At 45.5% G+C, this 20585-nt stretch overlaps 1 protein-coding gene across 2 annotated transcripts in view; it reads left to right on the top strand.

The window, feature by feature from the left end:
- LETM2 (leucine zipper and EF-hand containing transmembrane protein 2) overlaps positions 1-18438 on the top strand; it is a 73478-nt gene extending 55040 nt beyond the window's left edge. Inside the window, exons 9-11 of one of the 2 annotated variants that reach the window (XM_029603937.1) lie at positions 2608-2697; positions 3045-3104; positions 14918-18438. In XM_029603937.1, the coding sequence (XP_029459797.1) occupies positions 2608-2697; positions 3045-3104; positions 14918-14968 (201 nt within the window). In that variant the 3' untranslated portion in view covers positions 14969-18438. The remainder of the gene's footprint in view (positions 1-2607; positions 2698-3044; positions 3105-14917) is intronic. The other variant, XM_029603938.1, reaches the window with a different exon arrangement.
- The last annotated feature ends 2147 nt before the right edge of the window (positions 18439-20585 follow it).

Below are 20585 nucleotides of genomic sequence, written 5' to 3' on the forward strand. Positions count from 1 at the left end.
GTCAGCGTCATGTCAGAAAATGCCACAACAGTTGCCTACATCAACCGCCAGGGAGGAACCAGAAGCCATCAGGTGTCCCTGGAAATAGACCCCCCAATGGCATGGGCGGAAGCAAACCTACAAGGGATCTCTGCCACCCTCATCGTGGGAAAAGACAACGTCACTGTGGATTACCTCAGCAGAGAGAGTCTAGACCCAGGGGAATGGATGCTGTCGACCACAGCCTTCCAGTTGATAGTAAACCGCTGGGGAACACCAGTCATGGATCTTCTGGCAACCTGGTCCAACGCCCAAGTTCCCAGGGGATCGACACCCTCGTCCAGACCTGGCCACAGGAAGACCAGCTGTACGCCTTTCCTCCATGGCCACTAATGGGCGGGATCATCCGCAAGATAGAACACCACAGGGCTAGTACTTCTCGTGGCCCCGGACTGGCCAAGAAGGCTGTGGTACGCAGACATGCGAAGACTTCTGGCGGGGAACCCCCTGTGTCTACCTCCACACAGGGACCTGCTCCGGCAAGGACCGATCCTCCACGAAGACCCAACTTGAGTCTCTCTTACAGAGGACTCGCCTGAAGAAGAGCGGATACTCGAGGGCAGTGATTGACACCTTGCTCCAAGCACTCAAGTTTTCCACATCTTTAACTTGCATACGAATATGGAAAATATTCGGAGCCTGGTGTGAAGACCGCAACATCCTTCCGCAGACAGTCAAAATTCCCATGATCCTGGAATTTCTGCAAGACGGCTTGAGGAAGGGGTTGTCTCAACTCCATCAAGATTCAACTGGCCACGCTGGCCTGCTTTAGAGCCAAAGTGGATGTCATCAGTCTCTCTTCCCATCCAGACTTCTCCTGCTTCCTGAGAGGGGTCAAGAAAATCCGACCACCACTAAAATGGCCGGTACCCCTATGGAATCTCAATCTAGTACTCGACCTCCTAGCGGGAGCTTCTTTCAGACCTACACGCGGTCTGTCCCTATGGCTCCTGACCTTGAAGACTGCATTCCTAGGGGCAATATGTTCAGCCCGTCGCATCTCTGAACTTCAAGCACTATTCTGTTTGGAACTGTTCCTCAGATTCATACTGGGACCCATACAGCTACGCACTGTCCCCTCCTTCCTTCAAAAGGTGGTTTCTCATTTCCATCTAAACCAAACCATCTCGCTGTTATCTCCAGACGAGCATAAATACTCGGAAGACTCACGCCTTCTACGCCATCTTTACGTTGGCAGATTCCTAGTCCAATACCTGGAAAGATCGGAATCCATACGAAAGACGGACCACCTGTTTGTTCTTCACAGTGGGAAGAAACAAGGGGAAGCAGCCTCGCGGACAACCATAGCCTGCTGGATCAAAGAAGTAATCAAGGCAGCCTACATAGAGGCAGGCAAGCTGCCGCCTCTACAAGTCAAGGCCCATTCCACAAGGCCCAGGCAGTGTCCTGGGCAGAAACCAAGATGCTGTCACCCACCGAGATCTGGCGGGCGGCGACATGGTCCTCCATTCACACCTTCTCGAGGTTCTACCGCCTGGATGTTCAGGCCAGGGAGGACACAGCATTCGCAAAGGCAGTACTAAGTGGGCCACGGGCAGCCTTCCACCTGGTTCGGGAGTAGCTTTTGTACATCCCATTGGTTCTGAGTCCATCTGCTACACGCTAGGAAATGGAGAAATTACTTACCTGATAATTTAGTTTTCCTTAGTGTAGACAGATGGACTCAGTATCCCGCCCACGTCTGCCCCAAAATCCCGGAAACCTCGGGTGACAATCCCTGAGAGCAAGACAAGCACGGGTAAGCTAGACTTTACCCCTAGTTAAGACACCCATAATTGCAGGGTGTAAGAGTTTCTCAGTTGCGTGCACTGGCGATCTCCAGCTAGAAATTACGAAAACCAGCTCAAGTTAATCAAGTTACTGAAGTTGATCGAGTTATCCAATTTAATCAAGTTTTTCAAACACACATATATCCACAATTGCTTTTTGAGGAGAATATTGAAGAGCAGAGCTCCCTGCACGGGTATATGTAATGCTGACGTCAGATTGAAATCTGACTCCGTCTCCAACTGTATCAGGAGTGCACTATACCCATTGGTCCTGAGTCCATCTGCTACACTAAGGAAAACAAAATTATCAGGTAAGTAATTTCTCCATTAATCCATATTTTAATGATTTATCATCCAGTAAAAATATTTCATTAAAAAGAGAGGACTTCAAGATATCACTCTCTAATCCAGTGTTTTCCCAACCTTCTCTTGGAAGCACACCAAACCAGTTGGGTTTTCAGGATTACCACAATTAATATGCATGAGAGAGAGTTGCATACATTGCAGACCCCTAGGATATGCAAATCTATCTCATGCATATTCATTATGGAAATCTTGAAAACCTGACTAGTTAGGTGTGCCTCCAGGAGAAGGTTGGGAAGCACTGCTCTAGCCTGAGGTTCAGGGGCAAATGGAAAGTTTTTGCTTAAACTGGCACATTATTGGCCAGATGTCTTGGGCAGCTAATGCCCACAGGACTTTACTGCCATCCAGCTGCCATGCAGGCTTTTTCTTGAATTTGTCACAGAGCAGCCAGATCTGTCTCCTACTTTTTCAGGTGCCAAAGGCAGAGGTTGTTGCAGATCAACCAGTTTCGGAAGCTAAGGAGGTTCTAGAAGATCCTGCTCTCAACCTGCAAGAAGTAAAGGTCAGAAAAGTGCACATTTCCTCTGAATCAGTTAACAACAGAATTTAGAACAGCCTGGGGAATGGTCGTTATTCTTCACTGTGTAATGCACTAATCTGAGTTCTTCAAACTTAACTTTATCACATTCGTGTTGGTTGCTTCTTTTGGGTGGTACATAAGTGTTTCCTATGTTTCACTGCATTGAAGTAATCACCGATGTGAAATAACTTCATATTCACGAGCTGGGAGGAGTTCCCTCTCTGAGATAAGGAAGTTTATAGAACAGCCATTGGTCCTGCAATTGTTTATACACTCGGGGTGCATCTGCAGTTCAAATAAATGCTAACATGCTGTTCACATGATCTAAGGGAGAAGAATTATCATCTGAGGTGTACCCAAAGGAGTTACCAAAACCTCTTAAAGAAAATGTAAGTTTTTGTGAGTAATTTTTGCTAATGCTGGGCTGTGTTTATCAAAGCTTTAGATGTGGGGGGCCTGTGAAAACATACATCAGCCATGGTGTTCCTGAAGTTCCCTGGCAGATGTTACAGTAACACAGCTCTTCTACAAAGTCACTAATGAGGTGTTAGTGTTCCCTCAGAATCAAACTGGAAATATGGAGGGGTTTTTTTTCATTCTTATTGTAATTCAGTCTCTATCTTGGCCACAGATGGTGTTGCTTCTCTGTAAACTGATATCACACCTGGATTCATGCACAGGCCTATTAGGTCTGTGCCTAGGGCAGCAACATTGTGAGGGTGGCAAATTCCCTATCTTTCCCTGCCGGCTGCAGTCATCGCCACTGCCCCTCTGCTCGGCTCCAACAGCAATGCTTACAGGGAAGTGCAAGGACCAAGTCTGCACTCACAGGTCCCCTTCCTCTCTGGACCTCTGTGCGAGGGTGGGAAGGAGCCTTTGAGTGCAAGCTTAGAGCCTGCACTTGCATCACTCTGAGGACTGCTGCTGGAGCCAGAAGATGGAACTAATGTCGCAATTCTGAAAGGTGGGGGCAGAGAGCAGCAGAGGACTATATCTATTCCTGATTGATGTCGCTGAACACAGGAAAACCCATACACTGAAGTACCTATTTGGTCCTGTCCTCGCAGTAAGAAAGAAAAGATGTCTTATGTTACAGGACAGATGACAACGCTGTACAAATGTTTTTGTACAATACTTGAATACAAAGAAGAACTAAACCTATTTTTTAATGAACAGTAATTTGAAAAGGTTGTCATAGTGCCAGCAGTTCTTTCATGGTGCTCTCTTGCCCACAGTAGTAATGTGGCTGTGGAACCTGTGAGAGGGCTGTGTGATGTCATCAGCGAACAGAGAGAGTATTTTTAGACACTAAAGGCAGGCAATGTGTATATTTCTCCGAGGATCAGCCTTGCACATAGGTGACATCATCCGATGGAGCCCGGCACAGAAAATTTATGACGAAGTTTCTTGAACTTTGACTTGAGCCACTCTGAGCATGCTGCGGCATGCAATATACCACGCATCCATGCGGGGTCCCCGCAGTCTCTTCTTTTCCATGAGCCTGGTGTTTCGCAGTGAAGCTACACTCAGCTTAAAAAAGGATTGATAGAATAATTGGATAGAGACAGGTAGTGCTAGGAAAGTTAGGGGATTGTTCCTTTAATTTTTCTAGGTTTAAAAAAAAACAAAACAAAACAAAGAAAACCAGCAAGACGTTTATTCAGATGGCACAGGTTCATTCAGTCTCCCAGGGGGTTGCTAGGTCCTGAGGGGACCATCCTCCCTGGTTGAGGCAGCTGCTAGGAAGGGTTGAGGACCCGAGTTAAGCAGCCCTGGGGTAATACCGGGGAGCCCGGTTCACTCACCCCAGAAGGAGAAGGATCAGGAGCTGAACCAGGACAGAGGACAGCGATCAGGCAATTGTATACTTTTTTTGTTGTTGTAGTAAATAAACAAATACCCGAATCTCTTTATTTTTTTTCAGCACGCCGGCTCTCCTGTCCTTTCCGGTTCCCCTGCTTCGCTGCACTGCCGTTTTTGGTTCTTTTCCGTCGCTTTGCTCAGTTTATTTTTTTGCCGTGATTGTGATGCCCCGGGGTTTGTCATGCCGCGCGCACGGTTATCGAGGGAGGGCCTGTGTGTGGATTGTCTGCCGGGAGGCGAAGGTCCCTCCATTCTGCCCCGGGAGGGTCGAAAGCGGGTTTCTCGGCCTACCTCGTGGTCGCTGACAAGTCGCAAGGCCTCAGCTGCTCCGTTCCCGATGGTGGGAATGGCGGCCATGTTGGATGCTGATCGGGAGGCTGCGTGGGCCGTGATGGGGGAGGGGTTGTTGCCAGCATCCCTTTCCCTGCAGTTGGGCCCCACCCCAGAGGGGGGTCTACCGTCCGGTCCAGCCTCTCCTGTGCCTGAGGATAGCCCTGAGGGGGCTGCTGATTCCTCCTCTGAGTCTTCTTTTTCCTCAGAGTTTGTATTGCTTCTCCACAAGGCCTTTAAGGCCAAGAAGGCGGGAAAGAAGCATTTGGGGGAAAATATCCTAGTACAGCCGCAGCCCCAGAGGGTGCAGAAGCGCTCAAGGTCAAAAAAGGGATCTGAGTCTCAAGAGTAAACTGCCATTACGCTCGGTGCTGGCTGAGACGGACTCCTCTTCGTCAGCGGAGCCCAATCCACCCTCGCAGCCCCGGGGGGGGGGGGGGGGGGGGGGGGGGGGGGCAGATGTGGACGTGGACCCACATCAGGGCTTAGACCGAAGTTCTCAAGATCTGGAAGGCAACGATCCGAAGGTGGTCAGGCTTTTCAAAAAGGAGGAGTTGGGTCCACTCATTCCAGCCATTCCAGGGTTGGAGATCCCTCTGGTGGAGTCCCAACTGGGGGCAATGGGACCCAGTGTTGTTGGGCCTGAGGGGGCCTACTGCCTCTCTTCCTTTCCACTTCTCAGCAACGGATTTATTGTTCCGGGAATGGGACACTCCAGATTTGGGGTTAAAAGTCAGTAAGGCAATGGATAAACTATACCCCCTACCTGGTGGATGCAGCAGTCTTGGCCGTCACTAAGAAAACCGCCATACCGGTCACTGGTGCGACGGCTCTCAAGGACCTGCAGGACAGGAAGTTGGAGCTACAGCTCAAGAAAAAGTCTGAGGTGTTGGCTCTGCGGGTGCGAGCAGCAATGTGCAGCAATTTTGCTCTGTGCACGGGTCTTCACTGGGCTCAGCAACTGCAGGCAAACGCTGACCTTTCGGAGGGTGAGGCTCTCCCAGCTGGTCGACTTGAGGTGGTTTTGTAAGCGTATCTTGCAGATCTGGTTTCCACTCCTTCAGGAGATATCTATCTGGAAACTGATCAGACTGGGGACTTCCCCAGATCTCATCACCCAGGATCATGGCAGGTTGCAAAATCCCAACTGTTGCTCATAGCTTGGATGTTGAAAGATTGATTTTATAACCCCTTCAATCTCTTAGATGATGCATCTTGTGTCCTTGTGGCTCCTAGAAAGCCTTCCACCAGAAAGTCCTATTGCCTGGAGGAGGTGTTTTATGTGGTATGATTAAAAGGCCCTAGACTCTCTCCTGCTCAACACAAAAACTGCTTGACTACCTTCTATACCTCTCCAAAGCTGGTCTCAAGACCAACTGTATTAGAGTTCATTTGAGTGCAATTGGCGCATAACACCATGGTGTAGATCGTAAGCCCATCTCTGTACAGCTTATAGTTGTACGTTTTTATACGGGGGTGCTTCGATTGAAGCCTCCCCTGGGCCCTCGGTTGAAGCCTCCCCTGGGCCCTCGGCATGGGCTCAGCTGATAAAAGCTTCTTTTGAGCCGCTGCATTCCTGTGACCTGAAGTACCTGACCTGTAAAGTCATGTTTTTGGTGGTGGTCACTTCAGTGCACAGGGTCAGTGAGCTCCAGGCCTTAGTGACTTATCCACCTTAAATTAATTTTTTTGTTGTTGTTTTTTTTCATGATAGGGTAGTCTTGCGCACATGCCCTAAGTTCCTATCTAAGGTGGTGTTGGACTTCCATCTTAACCAGTCCATTGTCCTGCCAGAAATTTTTTCCCAAGCCTCATCGGCACCAAGGTGAACAAGGTGCACAGTTTGGACTGCAAGAAAGGCTTAGCCTTCTGTCTGGAGCAGAGAGAAGCCCATAGACAGTCTACCCAAATTTTTTTTTTTTTTTTTTAATTTCTTTTGACCAGAACAGGCTGGGGATTGCCGTTGCCATGCGCTTTCCAGTTGGCTCGCAGAATGCATTTCCTTCTGTTTTGCTGAGGCCGGATTGCATCTTGGGGGTTATGTCAAAACTCTGTTCAAGCCATGGCCGCGTCTGTGGCCCACTTGCGAGCAGTCCCCATGGAGGAGGTCTGCAGAGCGCGACATGGACTTACATCCACTCATTCACATCACATTACTGTTTGGATAGGGATGGCTGACGTGACAACTGGTTTGGCCAATCTCTCCTTCAGAACTTGTTTGAAGTATAGAACCCAACTCTCCTCCCACCTAGGGCCTGTTATTTTTGTTCATGCTGCCCCACTCCTTTTACAAATAAAACATTGTTATTTTTGTTGTCCCTGTTGGCACCTGTTTTGTTGGTCCTCTCTTTTTTGTTAGGGGGGCCACCTAGGGATTCAAACTTATGTGAGGACTGCCAGGTTGCTTGTCCTCTGAGAAAGCAGAGTTGCCTATCTGAGGACAGCAGGATATTAGTCTTCACAAGTCTGTCCGCCTCTCCGTGGAGCTGGGTCTCCACTTCGTGGGTTTTATTTATTATTTTATTCTTAAATCTGTATTATAAGACTAAGGGGACCCTGTGTGGATGCATGGTATATTGCATGCCAGGACATGTTCAGAGAAGCTCAAAGTTCTAGAAACTTTGACATAAGTTTTCCATGCCAGGCTCCATCGGATGACGTTACCCATATGTGAGGACTGACATCCTGCTGTCCTCATAGAACACCTGTTACAGTTAAGCAACTGTACTTTCAATTAAATTGTTGTAATGTGGTAGTATAGTAGATGACAGCGGAAAAAGATCGCCAGGCCTATCCAATCTGCCCAGTTATTCCGGTCCATGCTGCCAACCATGGAGTGATATCTTACAGGCTCTTTCTCCTAGCTGATTTTTGTCTTTTTTTTTCTCTTTGTTTCTTTTTCACCCTGGAAAGATGAGCGTACAAGTTTCCATACTTAATGTACCGACAAGCTTGGCAATAATCTAAACTGATGTTATAAAAGTGCTGATTTTTCTTTAAAATGTTTGACATTTTATTTATTTAATTACATTTGTAATCCACTGGATCACTGAGAACGCTCTTAGCAGTTACAAGAAAAATAAAACAAGCCACATTAGTCAAACATATCCACAACAGTAATAAAATGAGACGACAAATACTATTGTAATCTGCTACCCAGTGGCTTCTAACCTTATTGAAATGCATTATGCAGTGGCTGTCCAGTCACGAAAGGCAGAATAGAAATCGAAAATTAAATATATATTTATATACATTTATATATAAAATGATTGGGTTCAAAAAATACAACCAGTCCCTAAAATATATATATTTATTTTTATATTTAAACTGTTTTTATTGGCAACCAGTATTAAACACCACATCACATGATACACATCCGAAAACAGGTGAACATGTCCAATATACTAAGCAACCGTAGCAAACAATAAACAGTAATGAGCATGATTAATGTATACAACAACAACTGGTATACCTTTTATATTCCAACCAGAATGGAAATTTCCCCTCCCCTCCCCACCCCCCTTCCCCATAACCAGATCACGGGGCAGCTTAAGGCAGGAAATTTAGCCATACAACACTGCACATTGAAGAATGAAAATAAAAATGCATACGTTCTGAGCATGGGAAGTGACATTCCGTATATTTGTGGCAAAGTGGAAGTATCAAACAAAAGCCGGATGGAGTACAGATAAAGTCCAGGTGGAGTTCGAGAGGTCGAGAGAAGCAGAAGTGTAGGTAGAAATCCATCTCCAGGGTCCTCGTGGTGTGCTCCCCCATCGGCTCCAGTGATCACTCGTGGGTTACGCCATCCTGTCCCTCTGGGCCTCCATCCAATCGGAGTAAGGCTTCCATATTTTTTGAAAGGCTAAAATGCGATCCTGATGTAAGGCTGTGAGCTTATTCAGCTGATGATAGGAATGTAAGCATTGCAGCATATTAGCTAAGGCGGGTGTGTGTTTCTGCTTCCAGTGGAGAGCAATCTCCGCTCTCGTTGCAATAAAAACTTGTAAAACCAATTTTTGCGTGGATTGTGAAGTTTCTGCTAGCGGCAAACCCAACAGCACATGCCATGGTTCAATTTTAATCTGGGTATGCAGAATCAGGGTCATCCATTCAAACATCTCCCGCCAACACTTGGCTACCTTGGGACATTGCCACCAAATATGATAATAAGTACCCTTAGCGGTGCAGCCTCTCCAACAAGTATCGGGGATATCCGGAGCAAATTTATGGAGGGCGACTGGCGAGTAATGCCATCGGTAAATCAGTTTATAGCAGTTTTCTTGGAGTCCCGTTGAAATGGAGCACTTATGAGCGGCAGCATAAATCTGTTCCCAATCCTTGTCGTCCAAGGAGGTCCGAAAGTCCTCTTCCCATAAAGTCTGGTGTCGCAGTGGACCTAATTTTCGGCTATTCAGGAGAGTATATATATCTTGGAAATCACTCCCCTCAAGGAGGAAGCGTTTTTACAAAACATTTCAAAAAGCGTACCCTTAGATCTGATGGATCCCTCTCGAATCCCCTTAAGTGTAAAGTGATACACCTTAGCATAGAGAAGAAAGTCAATAGTGTCAAAAGCATGTGCTTTACGCAGGTTCTCATGAGAAACCATGGCATCTTGTTGATAAACATGACCCAATCTGAATACCCCCGCCTAGATCCACTGTTGGTGGGCCACGGAGCAGTCTCGCAGAGGTACCACTACATTAGTAAATAAGTGGGTCATCATGGAGAAACGCTCCGGGCCCGCCAGTACTGATTTCCATCGCCGCCATACCCTCAAGGTAGTCTGCAAAGCAAATGCAATGGAGAGATTGTCTCCCCGGGGCGACTGGGGTTGCCAGGGAAGAGCATCAATTGGGAAGCGATCCAAGTAGGCCTGTTCCAACTTAACCCACTGTGGGACATCCCTGCTGGCGTGAAAGGCAACTAACGCTCTGAGCTGCGCTGTAATACCAAACGAGATTAGGCACTTGTAAGCCTCCTCGTACTCTGGTCTGAAACAGTGTAGCCCTGGCTATCCTAGGGGGCCGTCGCCTCCAAATGAAATGACCTAGCAATTGTTGCCATTTCCTGAGCAAAGTAGCAGCGAGATATATGGGGATCGTGGTAAAAAAATATAGAAAGCGAGGCAGCACATTCATCTTAATAATGGCCAACCTGCCTAACCAGGAGTGGGTGTGTTCCAACCATTTATCCAAATCGCTCTTAATTTTAGCAAGAAGGGGACGATAATTCAAATCATATAATAAATTAGTGTGCGGTCCCAAGTGAACCCCCAAATATTTAAGAGATGTGAGTGCCCATTTAAAAGGGAACCGTTTCTGTAATACCGTGACTGCATTAGGGGATAGAGTTAAGTTAAGTATCTCCGACTTATCAAAATTGATTTTCATTCCAGATCGTGCGGTAAATTCGCCCAGCTCATCCATAACCCCCTGCAATGATGATTCAGGATCGGTAAGGGTAAACATAACGTCATCAGCAAAAAGAGAGATTTTAAATTGGGCATTTCCCTTGGAGATTCCCCGTATAGCCGCATTGCCTCTAATGCGGATTGCAAAAGGTTCCAAAAAGATAGCAAACAGGAGAGAGGAAAGAGGACACCCCTGCCTAGTCCCTCTCTGAATTAAAAACTGAGGACTGTAGCTCCCGTTAACCTTGACTCGGGCTGCAGGGTGGTCGTACATTTTGCAAATCCAAGCAATAAAGGAGGCCCCAAACCCCATGGCCTGCAGGGTTTGGAAAAGGAAGCCCCAGTGGACAAGATCGAAAGCCTTCTCAGCGTCCAACGCAAGGAGGACAGCTGGTTGGCCTTCTTGGTGCACCATATCTATAATATCCACTATCCTGTGGACATTATCTGCTGCTAACCTCCCTGGGACAAAACCCACCTGGTCATTATGGATTAGTCCCGGCAAAACCCCATTCAACCAGGCGGCCAAAATCCTGGCCAAAATCTTCAAATCGATATTGAACTACACTGAATGGGGTCTCTGCCCGGCTTGGCCAACACTGTGATACCCGCAGTATTAGCGTCTGAGGTGAATTCAGAACCCTCTAATAGGGAATTAAACGCTAGAGTCAGGGGGCCAGCTAATGACTGGGCAAATTTACGGTAGTAAATACCTGTGTAGCCATCCATCCCAGGCACCTTCCCGGGTTTTAACTTCTTGATAGCTGCCAAGCTTCCTGCTGAGAAATAGGTTTGTCAAGAACTTCTTTTTGTAAAGGGGTGAGCTGGGGCAATGCGATAGACGCCAAGTAGTCGCCTATAGTGTCAGGAGCAATGGTCTTGTCGCAGGAGTAGAGTTTTGAATAAAAGTCAGTAAATGACTGGTGTATTGCCTCGGATGAGGTAACTACCAGACCCTGGGTGTTCGTTATCTTAGCAATTATCGTCTGAGCTTGGGCTGCACGCAACTGTCTGGCCAGGAGCTTGCCCGCCTTGTTACCCCCCTCAAAGTACTGCTGTTTAAGAAGGGTCATATAATGGCTAATAGCTGTGTCTTCCAACGCCCGAAGCTGGGCCCGCACCGCTAGAATTTTTTGATAAAGCCTCTCTGATTGGGTGCTACTATGCCGCCTAGTCAGGTCAGTGAGTTCCAGGTTTAGCTGCGCCCTCCGTGCATCCCTCTCTTTGTTGCAGAATGCTGCCCGGGCTATACAAGAACCCCAAATTACTGACTTAGAGCACTCCCAGACTATAAGGGGTGACATACCCTCAGTTTGATTGTCACTAAAATAATGCTGAAGCTGTTTTGATATGGCTGCGGTAAAAGAAGGGTCCTTGAAGAGACTATCATTAAGCCTCCACGTGCGAAGCCCACCGCCTAAATCTCCCATATTGTAGACCACCCAGACAGGAGCATGGTCAGACCAAGTAATGTTGTCGATATCGGTTTTCTGTACCTTAGCCTGCATGATGGCAGAAATAAAATTATAGTTGATGCGAGTATACGTGGAGTGGGGGCTTGAATAAAATGTATAAGATCGGGAATGATCATGTCTAGACTGCCATATGTCCACCAAACCCCATTTATCCATAACACCAGACCAAGCACACCATGCCGCTAAATGTAACTGTATACTGGAGCTGGAATCTTTAGTGGGATCCAAAACAAAGTTAAAGTCACCACCCACAACCACCTCCCCCTCTGCATGTTGTTGCAATAATTTACACAGGCGGTTTATGAAGGACACCTGGCGATGATTGGGGAAATACACATTAAGAAGGGTGAAGATCCGTTTATCTATTTTAATCTTATTAAGTATAAATCTGCCATTGGGATCCGTTACCACCAGGATCTGCTCATGGACAAATGAAGAAGAATACAAGATGCCAACCCCGGCATATTTATTTTCAGGTGTGCTAGCAGCCCATAAAGAGGTAGTGAAACGCGGGAATTTTAGCAAGTGTTCGTGATGCTTTCTAACATGCGTTTCCTGAATAAAAATTATTTCAGCCGTTTGCCTATTGAGTTCTCTCTTGAGTAGCTGCCTTTTTGGGGGGGAATTGAGACCCTTAATGTTCAGGGACAATAGTTTAGACGCCATAATAGTGCAATGTTGTGGTCCCTACATCCAACAGACCCCTCCAGTATATAAGCATCCAAGTAACCACCACCCCTCGCACCGCGACCTCCCACCGGTAATATCCAAACCCCAACTTCCCATGCCTCCCAATAGTAGCATTACCCATATGATCGGTTATGAGCCCTGTACATCCTGCTGTATCCCAAGTCCTGCTATGGAATACCAAACTCCAGAGGACCTGTGGTCGTCCAAGCAGAGGAGTGAACATGTGAATCCCTCCCCCCCCCCCTCGAGCCTATGCATTTGAACATTGGTATATAATTAAAAGGAAACCCCCCCCAAAGCTTTTGGCGCACAACATAGTGGCTCCACGTGAGCTATACATAACGATTAACCAGAACATCCATAAACATCCATAAATGCTCAATACAGGAGCCAAACCTGATATGAGAATCACCAGGTATCAATACAAGAACTGTGAAAGTCCCTCTGAAGTTAATGAAAAATGTAGAGGCATCTCTCCCTCAACCATGTTCAGAGGTTTGTGAACCGTTGTCCTCCGGCTGGCGGCGCAGCCTCTTTCTGCCCTTCCCAGCTCTCTGCCATCTTGGAGCTGTGTCACGAGGAGGAAGGTGTTCCGCCATCTTGGTAGTGGAAAATGAAATAGGCAGCTGGGCCTGATGGAAGGCTGCTTTGGCATCCTCAAGAGAAACAATTCGATGAGTAGATCCCTGATATTGAAAAGATAAACCAAATGGATGTGTCCATCGATAGCGAATATCGCGATCTCTCAGAGCAGTCGTTACTTCACGCAGTTCATATCGCTTTTTGAGCGTGATGGGCGCTAGATCCTGAAATATGGAGATATGGCAATTATGCCACTTGATGGTTTTCAGTTGCCTTGCCTCTCGCAGGATACGTTCCTTTAAAGGAAAGCTGGTGAAACAAAGGACGATATCACGAGGCTGTTGGTCTCTGCGGGGCCCCAACGCCCGGTGAGCACGTTCAAAGCTGACTTCTGGGAGAGCTCCCTCGCTCCCCGGCTGGTCCTCTTCTCCTTTATTAAGTATAAAAGTACAGATTTGTGTGGCAACCTGCTGCACATCTACATAATTGGGGGTTTTTGGGACCCCTCTTATTCTCACATTGTTCCTCCTTCCTCGGTTGTCCAAGTCCTCAATTTTATCCTTTAAGTCAGCGGCGGCCGTGTCTTGCCGGGTCACCAGGGTATTAATCGTATCCCCATGGCCATCAGTGCGAGTTTCTGCCTCATCTAAGCGATTTCCCATGGCTGCTAAATCATCTTTAAGGTCGGCCACCGATGCCATTATGTCAGCTTTATATTGCTTCAAGTCTGCTCTCAATTCAATAAACCAACGCCGGGCTTCCTCTCGAGTAAGTACCGTGGTCAAGGAACCCGGTTCGGGTTCTGTTGGATCCTGCACTCTGTCTACAGATTCGCCTGCGCTGGCGGAATCCGAGTCCCGGCATTCAGCGCCATCTTGGCCTGTCAGTAGAAGGTTTCCCGTAGGAAAACTGACTGAGATCAGTCTGTTTCCGCTTGCTGGTCATAGCGGGAGCCTGGTGTAGTGAGCAGTGAGTCTTAAGAGATGTATCGCCAAAAACGTAGATTAATTTGAGCGTTTTTCGGGGGTTTTTAGGCCCAGAGGGAACGGAGCCGAGCCGACGTGCGTCCTCTCACATTGGATGCAAACAGCGCCCCCCCAGTCACTAAAATTTTGAGTCCCACTGTCGCTCCTTGTGACCTTGGGCAAATCACTTTACCCTCCATTGCCTCAGGTACAAAATTAGATTGTAAGCCCTCTGGGGATAGGGAAATACCTACAGTACCTGAATGTAATCCACTTTGAAGTGCTGAAAAAAAGTGTGAAAAGCAGAATATAAATCTAAATTTAAAAAAAATATATTCACCCACCCTATTTACCACCACTCCCATATCAGAGAGAAGAAAGATGATGATAAATTAATGACAGAAACCAAACAAAATGAGATGCAACATTCAGAATAGGTAGATTCAACCTCAAATCTTGCTCTTCATTCTCTGAAGGCCTTTCCAAACAGCCAAGATCTTATGATTTGCAAGGTTATATAGTCCTCACAGCTCCAAGCTTCAGGAGGAAGCAAATTCCAACTAGATGGATTAGAGCTAATAGCTCTTTACCGGGTTATAGAAAACTGAGTTTTCTGCTGGAAGGATGGAAATCTGAAGTAGCATTTAAGAAAAAGTGTGGTGTTTAGTATTTGAGGGTAGTTACTTTTGGCAGAGCCTAAGATGAGAGAGAGACATTGGGGCAGAGGGGTGTAAATTTAAGTCCAATGGAAAAATAGCTCCAGTTCTTCCTTGGATATTTTCATTGATTATATGTGGTTCAAGTGACTATAACATTTATATAACAAGAGTTTTTTAATTGTTCTGTGTCTTAATAAGTTTATTGTTTTCTCTTACACGCAGGCCAAAATGGAAGCATCTCAGAGCAGCAAGGCCAGTGCCAACGGTGTATAGCACCACTAACAACAACAAAAAATCATTTTCAATGCAGGGGGCGTAGAAAAATGAGAATTATTCACTACAGCATGCCATGTTCCCTGCATCAGAATACTGTATTCCATCTTTGTTACTCTCTCCTGCAGTGCAGACAAAATGGGAGCAACCATCTTGGCCACCAGCTCGTGCCCGATCCTGCGTTTTTCCATTGCCCTCCATGCAGATCTGTTTTAAGCAGTTTGTCTGTTCAGTAAAAAGGACTTCTGCTCTGCAGAGAAAACAGGCTGAAGAACAGAAAACATTTCCAGTCCACTCCTAACCTCTTGTTCTTTAAAAATCTGTACTATATGTGAATATGTAAATATTTTGAATATTAAAAACCATTTAACTCATTGCAATTGTACTGTTATCTAGCTCAGAAGGGAGCCCATGATTTTGTAAATGTGTAGAGCCTTCATGAAGGCTAGATGGAGGTATTTTCATGTGCTTTGAGGGTGCATTATGATTTTCATGTGCTTTGAGGGTGCGTTATGATTTTGCCAGATTTTCAGGCTAAAAATAACCCTTTTTCTTAACTAACTTCAGTTTTACTCATGCAAAGAATTTTGTACTGGGGAAAACCAAAAAGAGCAACTTAGAAAAATGCGTTTGAGAATTCTGGGTTTTTCACTTTGGAGATGAAGGTGGATCTGAGTATTTTAAAGAAAAGTCCAGGTACCCTGCACAGTTAGCTGCCCTGTATATGTTAGAAATTTTAATTTTTCGATCATGGTTTGAAATACTTTCTGCAAATTCCCTACAAATTTATTTTCCATAGCACTATGGCAGTGACTATTTTGGCCCTTGCCAAGAATGACATGACAGGCTAGAGCCAGTTGGTCAGTGTGATATATATATATATGTGTGTGTGTGTGTGTGTGTGTGTGTGATTATATCGGGCTATTACACAGGATGCAGGAGACTTTCTGAAGGAATTTCATTTGCTGTAGAGCAAATAATGCTACGTGACCCGTTTGCTTTTGGGCTATCAAAAGCACCTTGTGAGCAGAGTTTACACTTGAGAAAAAAAACATTTTTCCCCCTTTGGTGATTTAACTTCTTTCCCAGTGAATTCTGGACCTTTATATCTATGTTTTGCATTAGGACTTAAGTTGCCATGACCTAGTGGTTAGAGAAATGGGCTTAGAACCAGGGTTTAAATCCCACTTCCTTCACTAACGCTCCTTGTGACCGCTTGTTGATTCAGCTACCCACGTACATTGTAAGTTTTTTGGGGCAGGGACTTATTGCATTCTAATAATGCTGTAAGCTGCCTTGAGCATTATTTGGAAAGGTGGACCAGAAATCCAAACATTTATCTGAGTGAAAATTAGGCAGAAAGGAACCTAAGTTAATAAAAATGTTTCTTTAATACTACCTAATGCCACACCTGTCTGAGCAGACTAAGACCAGCAAAAAATAATCAGCTAAGCTGACTCTGCTTTAAAATAGAGCTGCTGGGCATCTTTTTGTTATGAGCATGCTCAGTTGCTGCTTTAAAACTTTTTCTCTATATTTATGAATGCAAAAGGCATTCCCCATTCATTACGGACTGTGCCACATACCATTGTGCTGCCAGTGGATGAGTTTTCTACCAGCGAGGGAAATCCACTGCTTATCCCTGGAATAAGCATGGAAACTATCAACCTTTTGGGATCCTGCCTGGTACTTGTGACCTGGATTAGCCACTGTTGGAAACAGAATACTGGGCTTGGTGGATCTTTGGTCTGACCCAGCATGGCAAATCTTATATTCTTATTTGGCTTCAGATGATAGTGTGGCAGCTAAACCGATTCCTACAGCTGTTATCTTTTTTTTTTAATCCATTAGTAAGAGAAAGCATGTGATGTGGAGAAGAGTGGAGCACTCATAAATTTGGTTCCAGTGTATACAAAAATACCAAGGTCAAGTATAGTCATGGTGACTATCCTGAAAACCAGGATGGGGTGAGGTTACAGTGCTGCTTTTTAATTAGCTATAACTAAATAGATAAATTAGTAATTCCTGGCAGGCAAAAATCAGATCCCTGCCCCCCCCCCCCCCTATAAACGGGCACGTCTAGTTAACCTGATGGTAAAAGCTGAAATGGGAGTCTTAAGATGTTTCCTGCCTGAATACATCAACTGTAATCTAAATTTTAAGAGGGTCATTTTCAAATGATTTATGTGATTAAAACTGGGTTTTACAGATATAAATGGGCTTTTGGAAATTGCTACAATATATGCTGTTGACAATAGAGTTTGTGTGCATAAGCACAATTTAAGGGCATAAGGGGGCTTTTGAAATTGCTACAATACTGGAGATTCTACTTTTATGTGTGTAAATCCTCTTGAAAATTATCCCCCAAGTGTGTATATTTTGGTAGTTTTATTTTCTCCTGTCAGTAGCCTGGGCTCCTATAGAAGGAAGATTTATAGGTAGGCTTTGATTATACATTGTAAGATTTCCCTTGAAACTTGTGGGAAAATTCTAGTCAGCTTCTTGTGGGGCATCTGCCAGTTGTGTGATTGATTGTGTGTCTGTTTTAGTTTTAAAACAAAAAAGAAAATTAAAAATAATTGCACTTGGCTATACTTAGGCAGTTCTTGTAAAACTTAACCCATTTTATGTTCAATATGTTTATTAGCGTTTTATCCAGACAACAGTAAAGTCAGCATAGACTATAATTCCAGGCATAACCTGATCAACACACAACTCATTTTGTAAACTTTCTGCACTTTAAGTGGCACCTTGTACTTGGGTTCTGATCCAGTCCAGAAATGCTGCTATGGGAGCTAGAGCTGCCCATGTTTATTTTAAGCTCATGAGCATAGTCTAAGGGGCATTAATTTTGGTATTTGGCCTATGTGAATCCTTGAAGTACATGAAAAACTTCAGTCATTTGTACTTTGCTTCTTTTAATGATAAATAATCCCTGTCAGCAAAAAATCTTTTATCTAATTTGTCCTGTCCTGTGTGAGGTGTATTTCTACCTACCGTGTCATTGCTGATATGAAAAAGCAGCCGCACTACACCCTCTGATTCTGTAGGGATGCGGATCGTTCCTACAGCCCTTCTGGAGGGCAGATGCAGATGATATGCTTGGAGGGCTGTGTAAAGATTTGGAATAGCCCTGGACCATGGTTATGTGTGCATTGGAGATGGGGGGGTTTCTTTCAGCTGTTAGGGCAGGGGAGGCGGTCATAACAGAGCACAATTCAATGATCCTAAAATCCTGCATAGCCTGACATTACAAACACCTGGTCCTTTAATTTCACATTATTCCTTGCAGACAAAGATAACATTTCTCTGTACTCCAGCTTCAGATCAGCGCAGATTCACACTCTCGGAGGGTAAACAATAGGTGACTTTCCAACTTAACCACTAGGTGCTAAGGAGTATTTTTTCTTTTTCAGTGTTCATCTATAAATGTCTCTATTACAATAAAATATTAGATATTTTGAAATGGTTATAAGATTTCTTGGCTCTTATTCTCAGCTAGTAGTGAGCAAAGGGATATTTGTGTTAAGTGGGAGAGAGGGCTTGGGGAAGTTGAAAAATTAAAGTCTACCTGGTTGGTAGGTGGAAGGATTTTGTTAGCCTAATAGAGAAAATGCTTTAAGATCTTGCTAGAAAAGGAAGTCAAGATGAAATTTAACCTGGTTTTCCAGGGACACTGCAAGGGTCTGTCTGAGGCTCTGAAAAAATAAGGTAAAGAGTTCTGAGAATATAAATCCGTGTTAGTTTTGGGAAGGGATGGAGTATTGCTTTGTGCCTCTTATACACCACTGAATTGAAAGTGGCTGCAACGAGGGGAATGGCTCTGTTGATACGATCAGCACAATAATACACTCTCTCCCCACACTGATTTATGTGCATAATATTGGGAGTTGCCATGAAGAAGTATTTTTCACAACTTTTAAGTTCTTATTTCTCCCTAGGAATCAAATGCAAATCAGGCTGCTGAAGGAAGATTTAATGATTTTGTTTGTTATAAGTGGCAGCTGAAATAATCTTTAGCTAGTAGTTCTCTGGGAAGTATTCTGCTTCATCGCATACAGGCCGATACAGTACAGTGCGCTTTGGCAGAGCGCACTGTTAGCCCACGTTTGGCCGCGTGTTTTCGACATGCTATTTTACCCCTTATACAGTAAGGGGTAATAGCGCGTCAAACACGCGGCCAACCCCCCCCCCCGAAACTAATAACGCCCGCAACATGCAAATACATGTTGATGGCCATATTAGTTATTCCTGCACAATACAGAAAGTAAAATGTGCAGCCAAGCCGCACATCTTACTTTCAGAAATTAACGCCTACCCAAAGACAGGAGTTAATTTCTGCCGGCACTGGGAAAGTGTACACGAAAAGCAGTAAAAACTGCTTTTCTGTTCACCCTCCGACTTAATATCATAGCGATATTAAGTCGGAGGCCCCACAAGTTAAAAAAAAAAAATAAATAATCTGCCCGTGGGTCGGAAGATGGATGCTCATTTTTGCCGGCGTCCGTTTTCCGTAGCTGTCGGCGGGTTCGAGAACCGACACCGGTAAAATTGAGCGTCTGCTGTCAAACCCGCTGACAGCTGCCACTCCTGTCAAAAAGGAGGTGCTAGGGACGTGCTAGTGTTAGGGATGTGCAGAGCAAAAGTTTATGTTCATAAGTCCATAAGTCGAAAGGGGGGGTCAATTTCGGTCAATATGGACATATGGAGAATTCCATAAGTTGAGTCTATGTCCATACGTGCAAATAAAAATTTAAACCCCTCACCCTCCTTAATCCCCCCCCCAAGACTTACCAAAACTCCCTGGTAGTCCAGCGGGGAGTCAGGACGCCATTTCTGAACTCCTTTGCGAGGAGCATGTGACGTCGGCATCACGTCGGAGTGACGCGGCATCACGTGATTCCCCGCGCGTTCGCTCCAGGACCCTCGTTGCACCCAAAAGGAACTTTTGGCCAGCTTGGGGGGGGGGGGGGGGGGTCAGGAGGCCTCCTGACCGGGTCATAGCTATGTTGAATAAGTTGGAAATCCGATCGTTTTCGCCTCATCACTTTTTTAAGTTAAAAAACAAAAATAAGTTGCATTTTACATTTAAGTTCAAAACGAATGCACACCCCTAGCTAGTGTCCCTAGCGCCTCCTTTTACTGCGGGCCCTCATTTGCATGTTGTTCCCTCCTGAATCGCGCGCACAGGAGAGTGACCTGTGTGCGCATTGGGAGAGCGGGCGCTTGTCGGCTCTCCCGCGACTTTTACTGAATTGGCCTGATAATGCAGTAACTTTATTTTAAGAGTTCTTTGTCCTGCTGTTTGTTTCAGGCTAATGTGGCTCTTTAGGTGCAGGAGTGGGCCTTGAGGCTGGTATTCAGTTTGGTATGGGCTTGTTTCTCTAAATATTTAGACAGATAAACAGCCATATTATGGGCGATGCGTCTTTAAGGAGGAAGGAGGGATTCCTGTTCCGGTCCTCTCACTTTCAGCATCGTTCACTCGCAGAGTCAATGCACACCATCTCGGTGCCCTCGGGTGGCTCTCAAAAATAGCCTAGGAACGAGGCCCAAAATACTTGGATGCCTTGCTGAGGCCTGTGTAATTCCAGTGAAATAGGAAGAAAAGGTTAGC

The sequence above is a fragment of the Rhinatrema bivittatum genome, chromosome 5 (genome assembly GCF_901001135.1).
Source record: "Rhinatrema bivittatum chromosome 5, aRhiBiv1.1, whole genome shotgun sequence".
NCBI classification, from domain to species: domain Eukaryota; kingdom Metazoa; phylum Chordata; class Amphibia; order Gymnophiona; family Rhinatrematidae; genus Rhinatrema; species Rhinatrema bivittatum.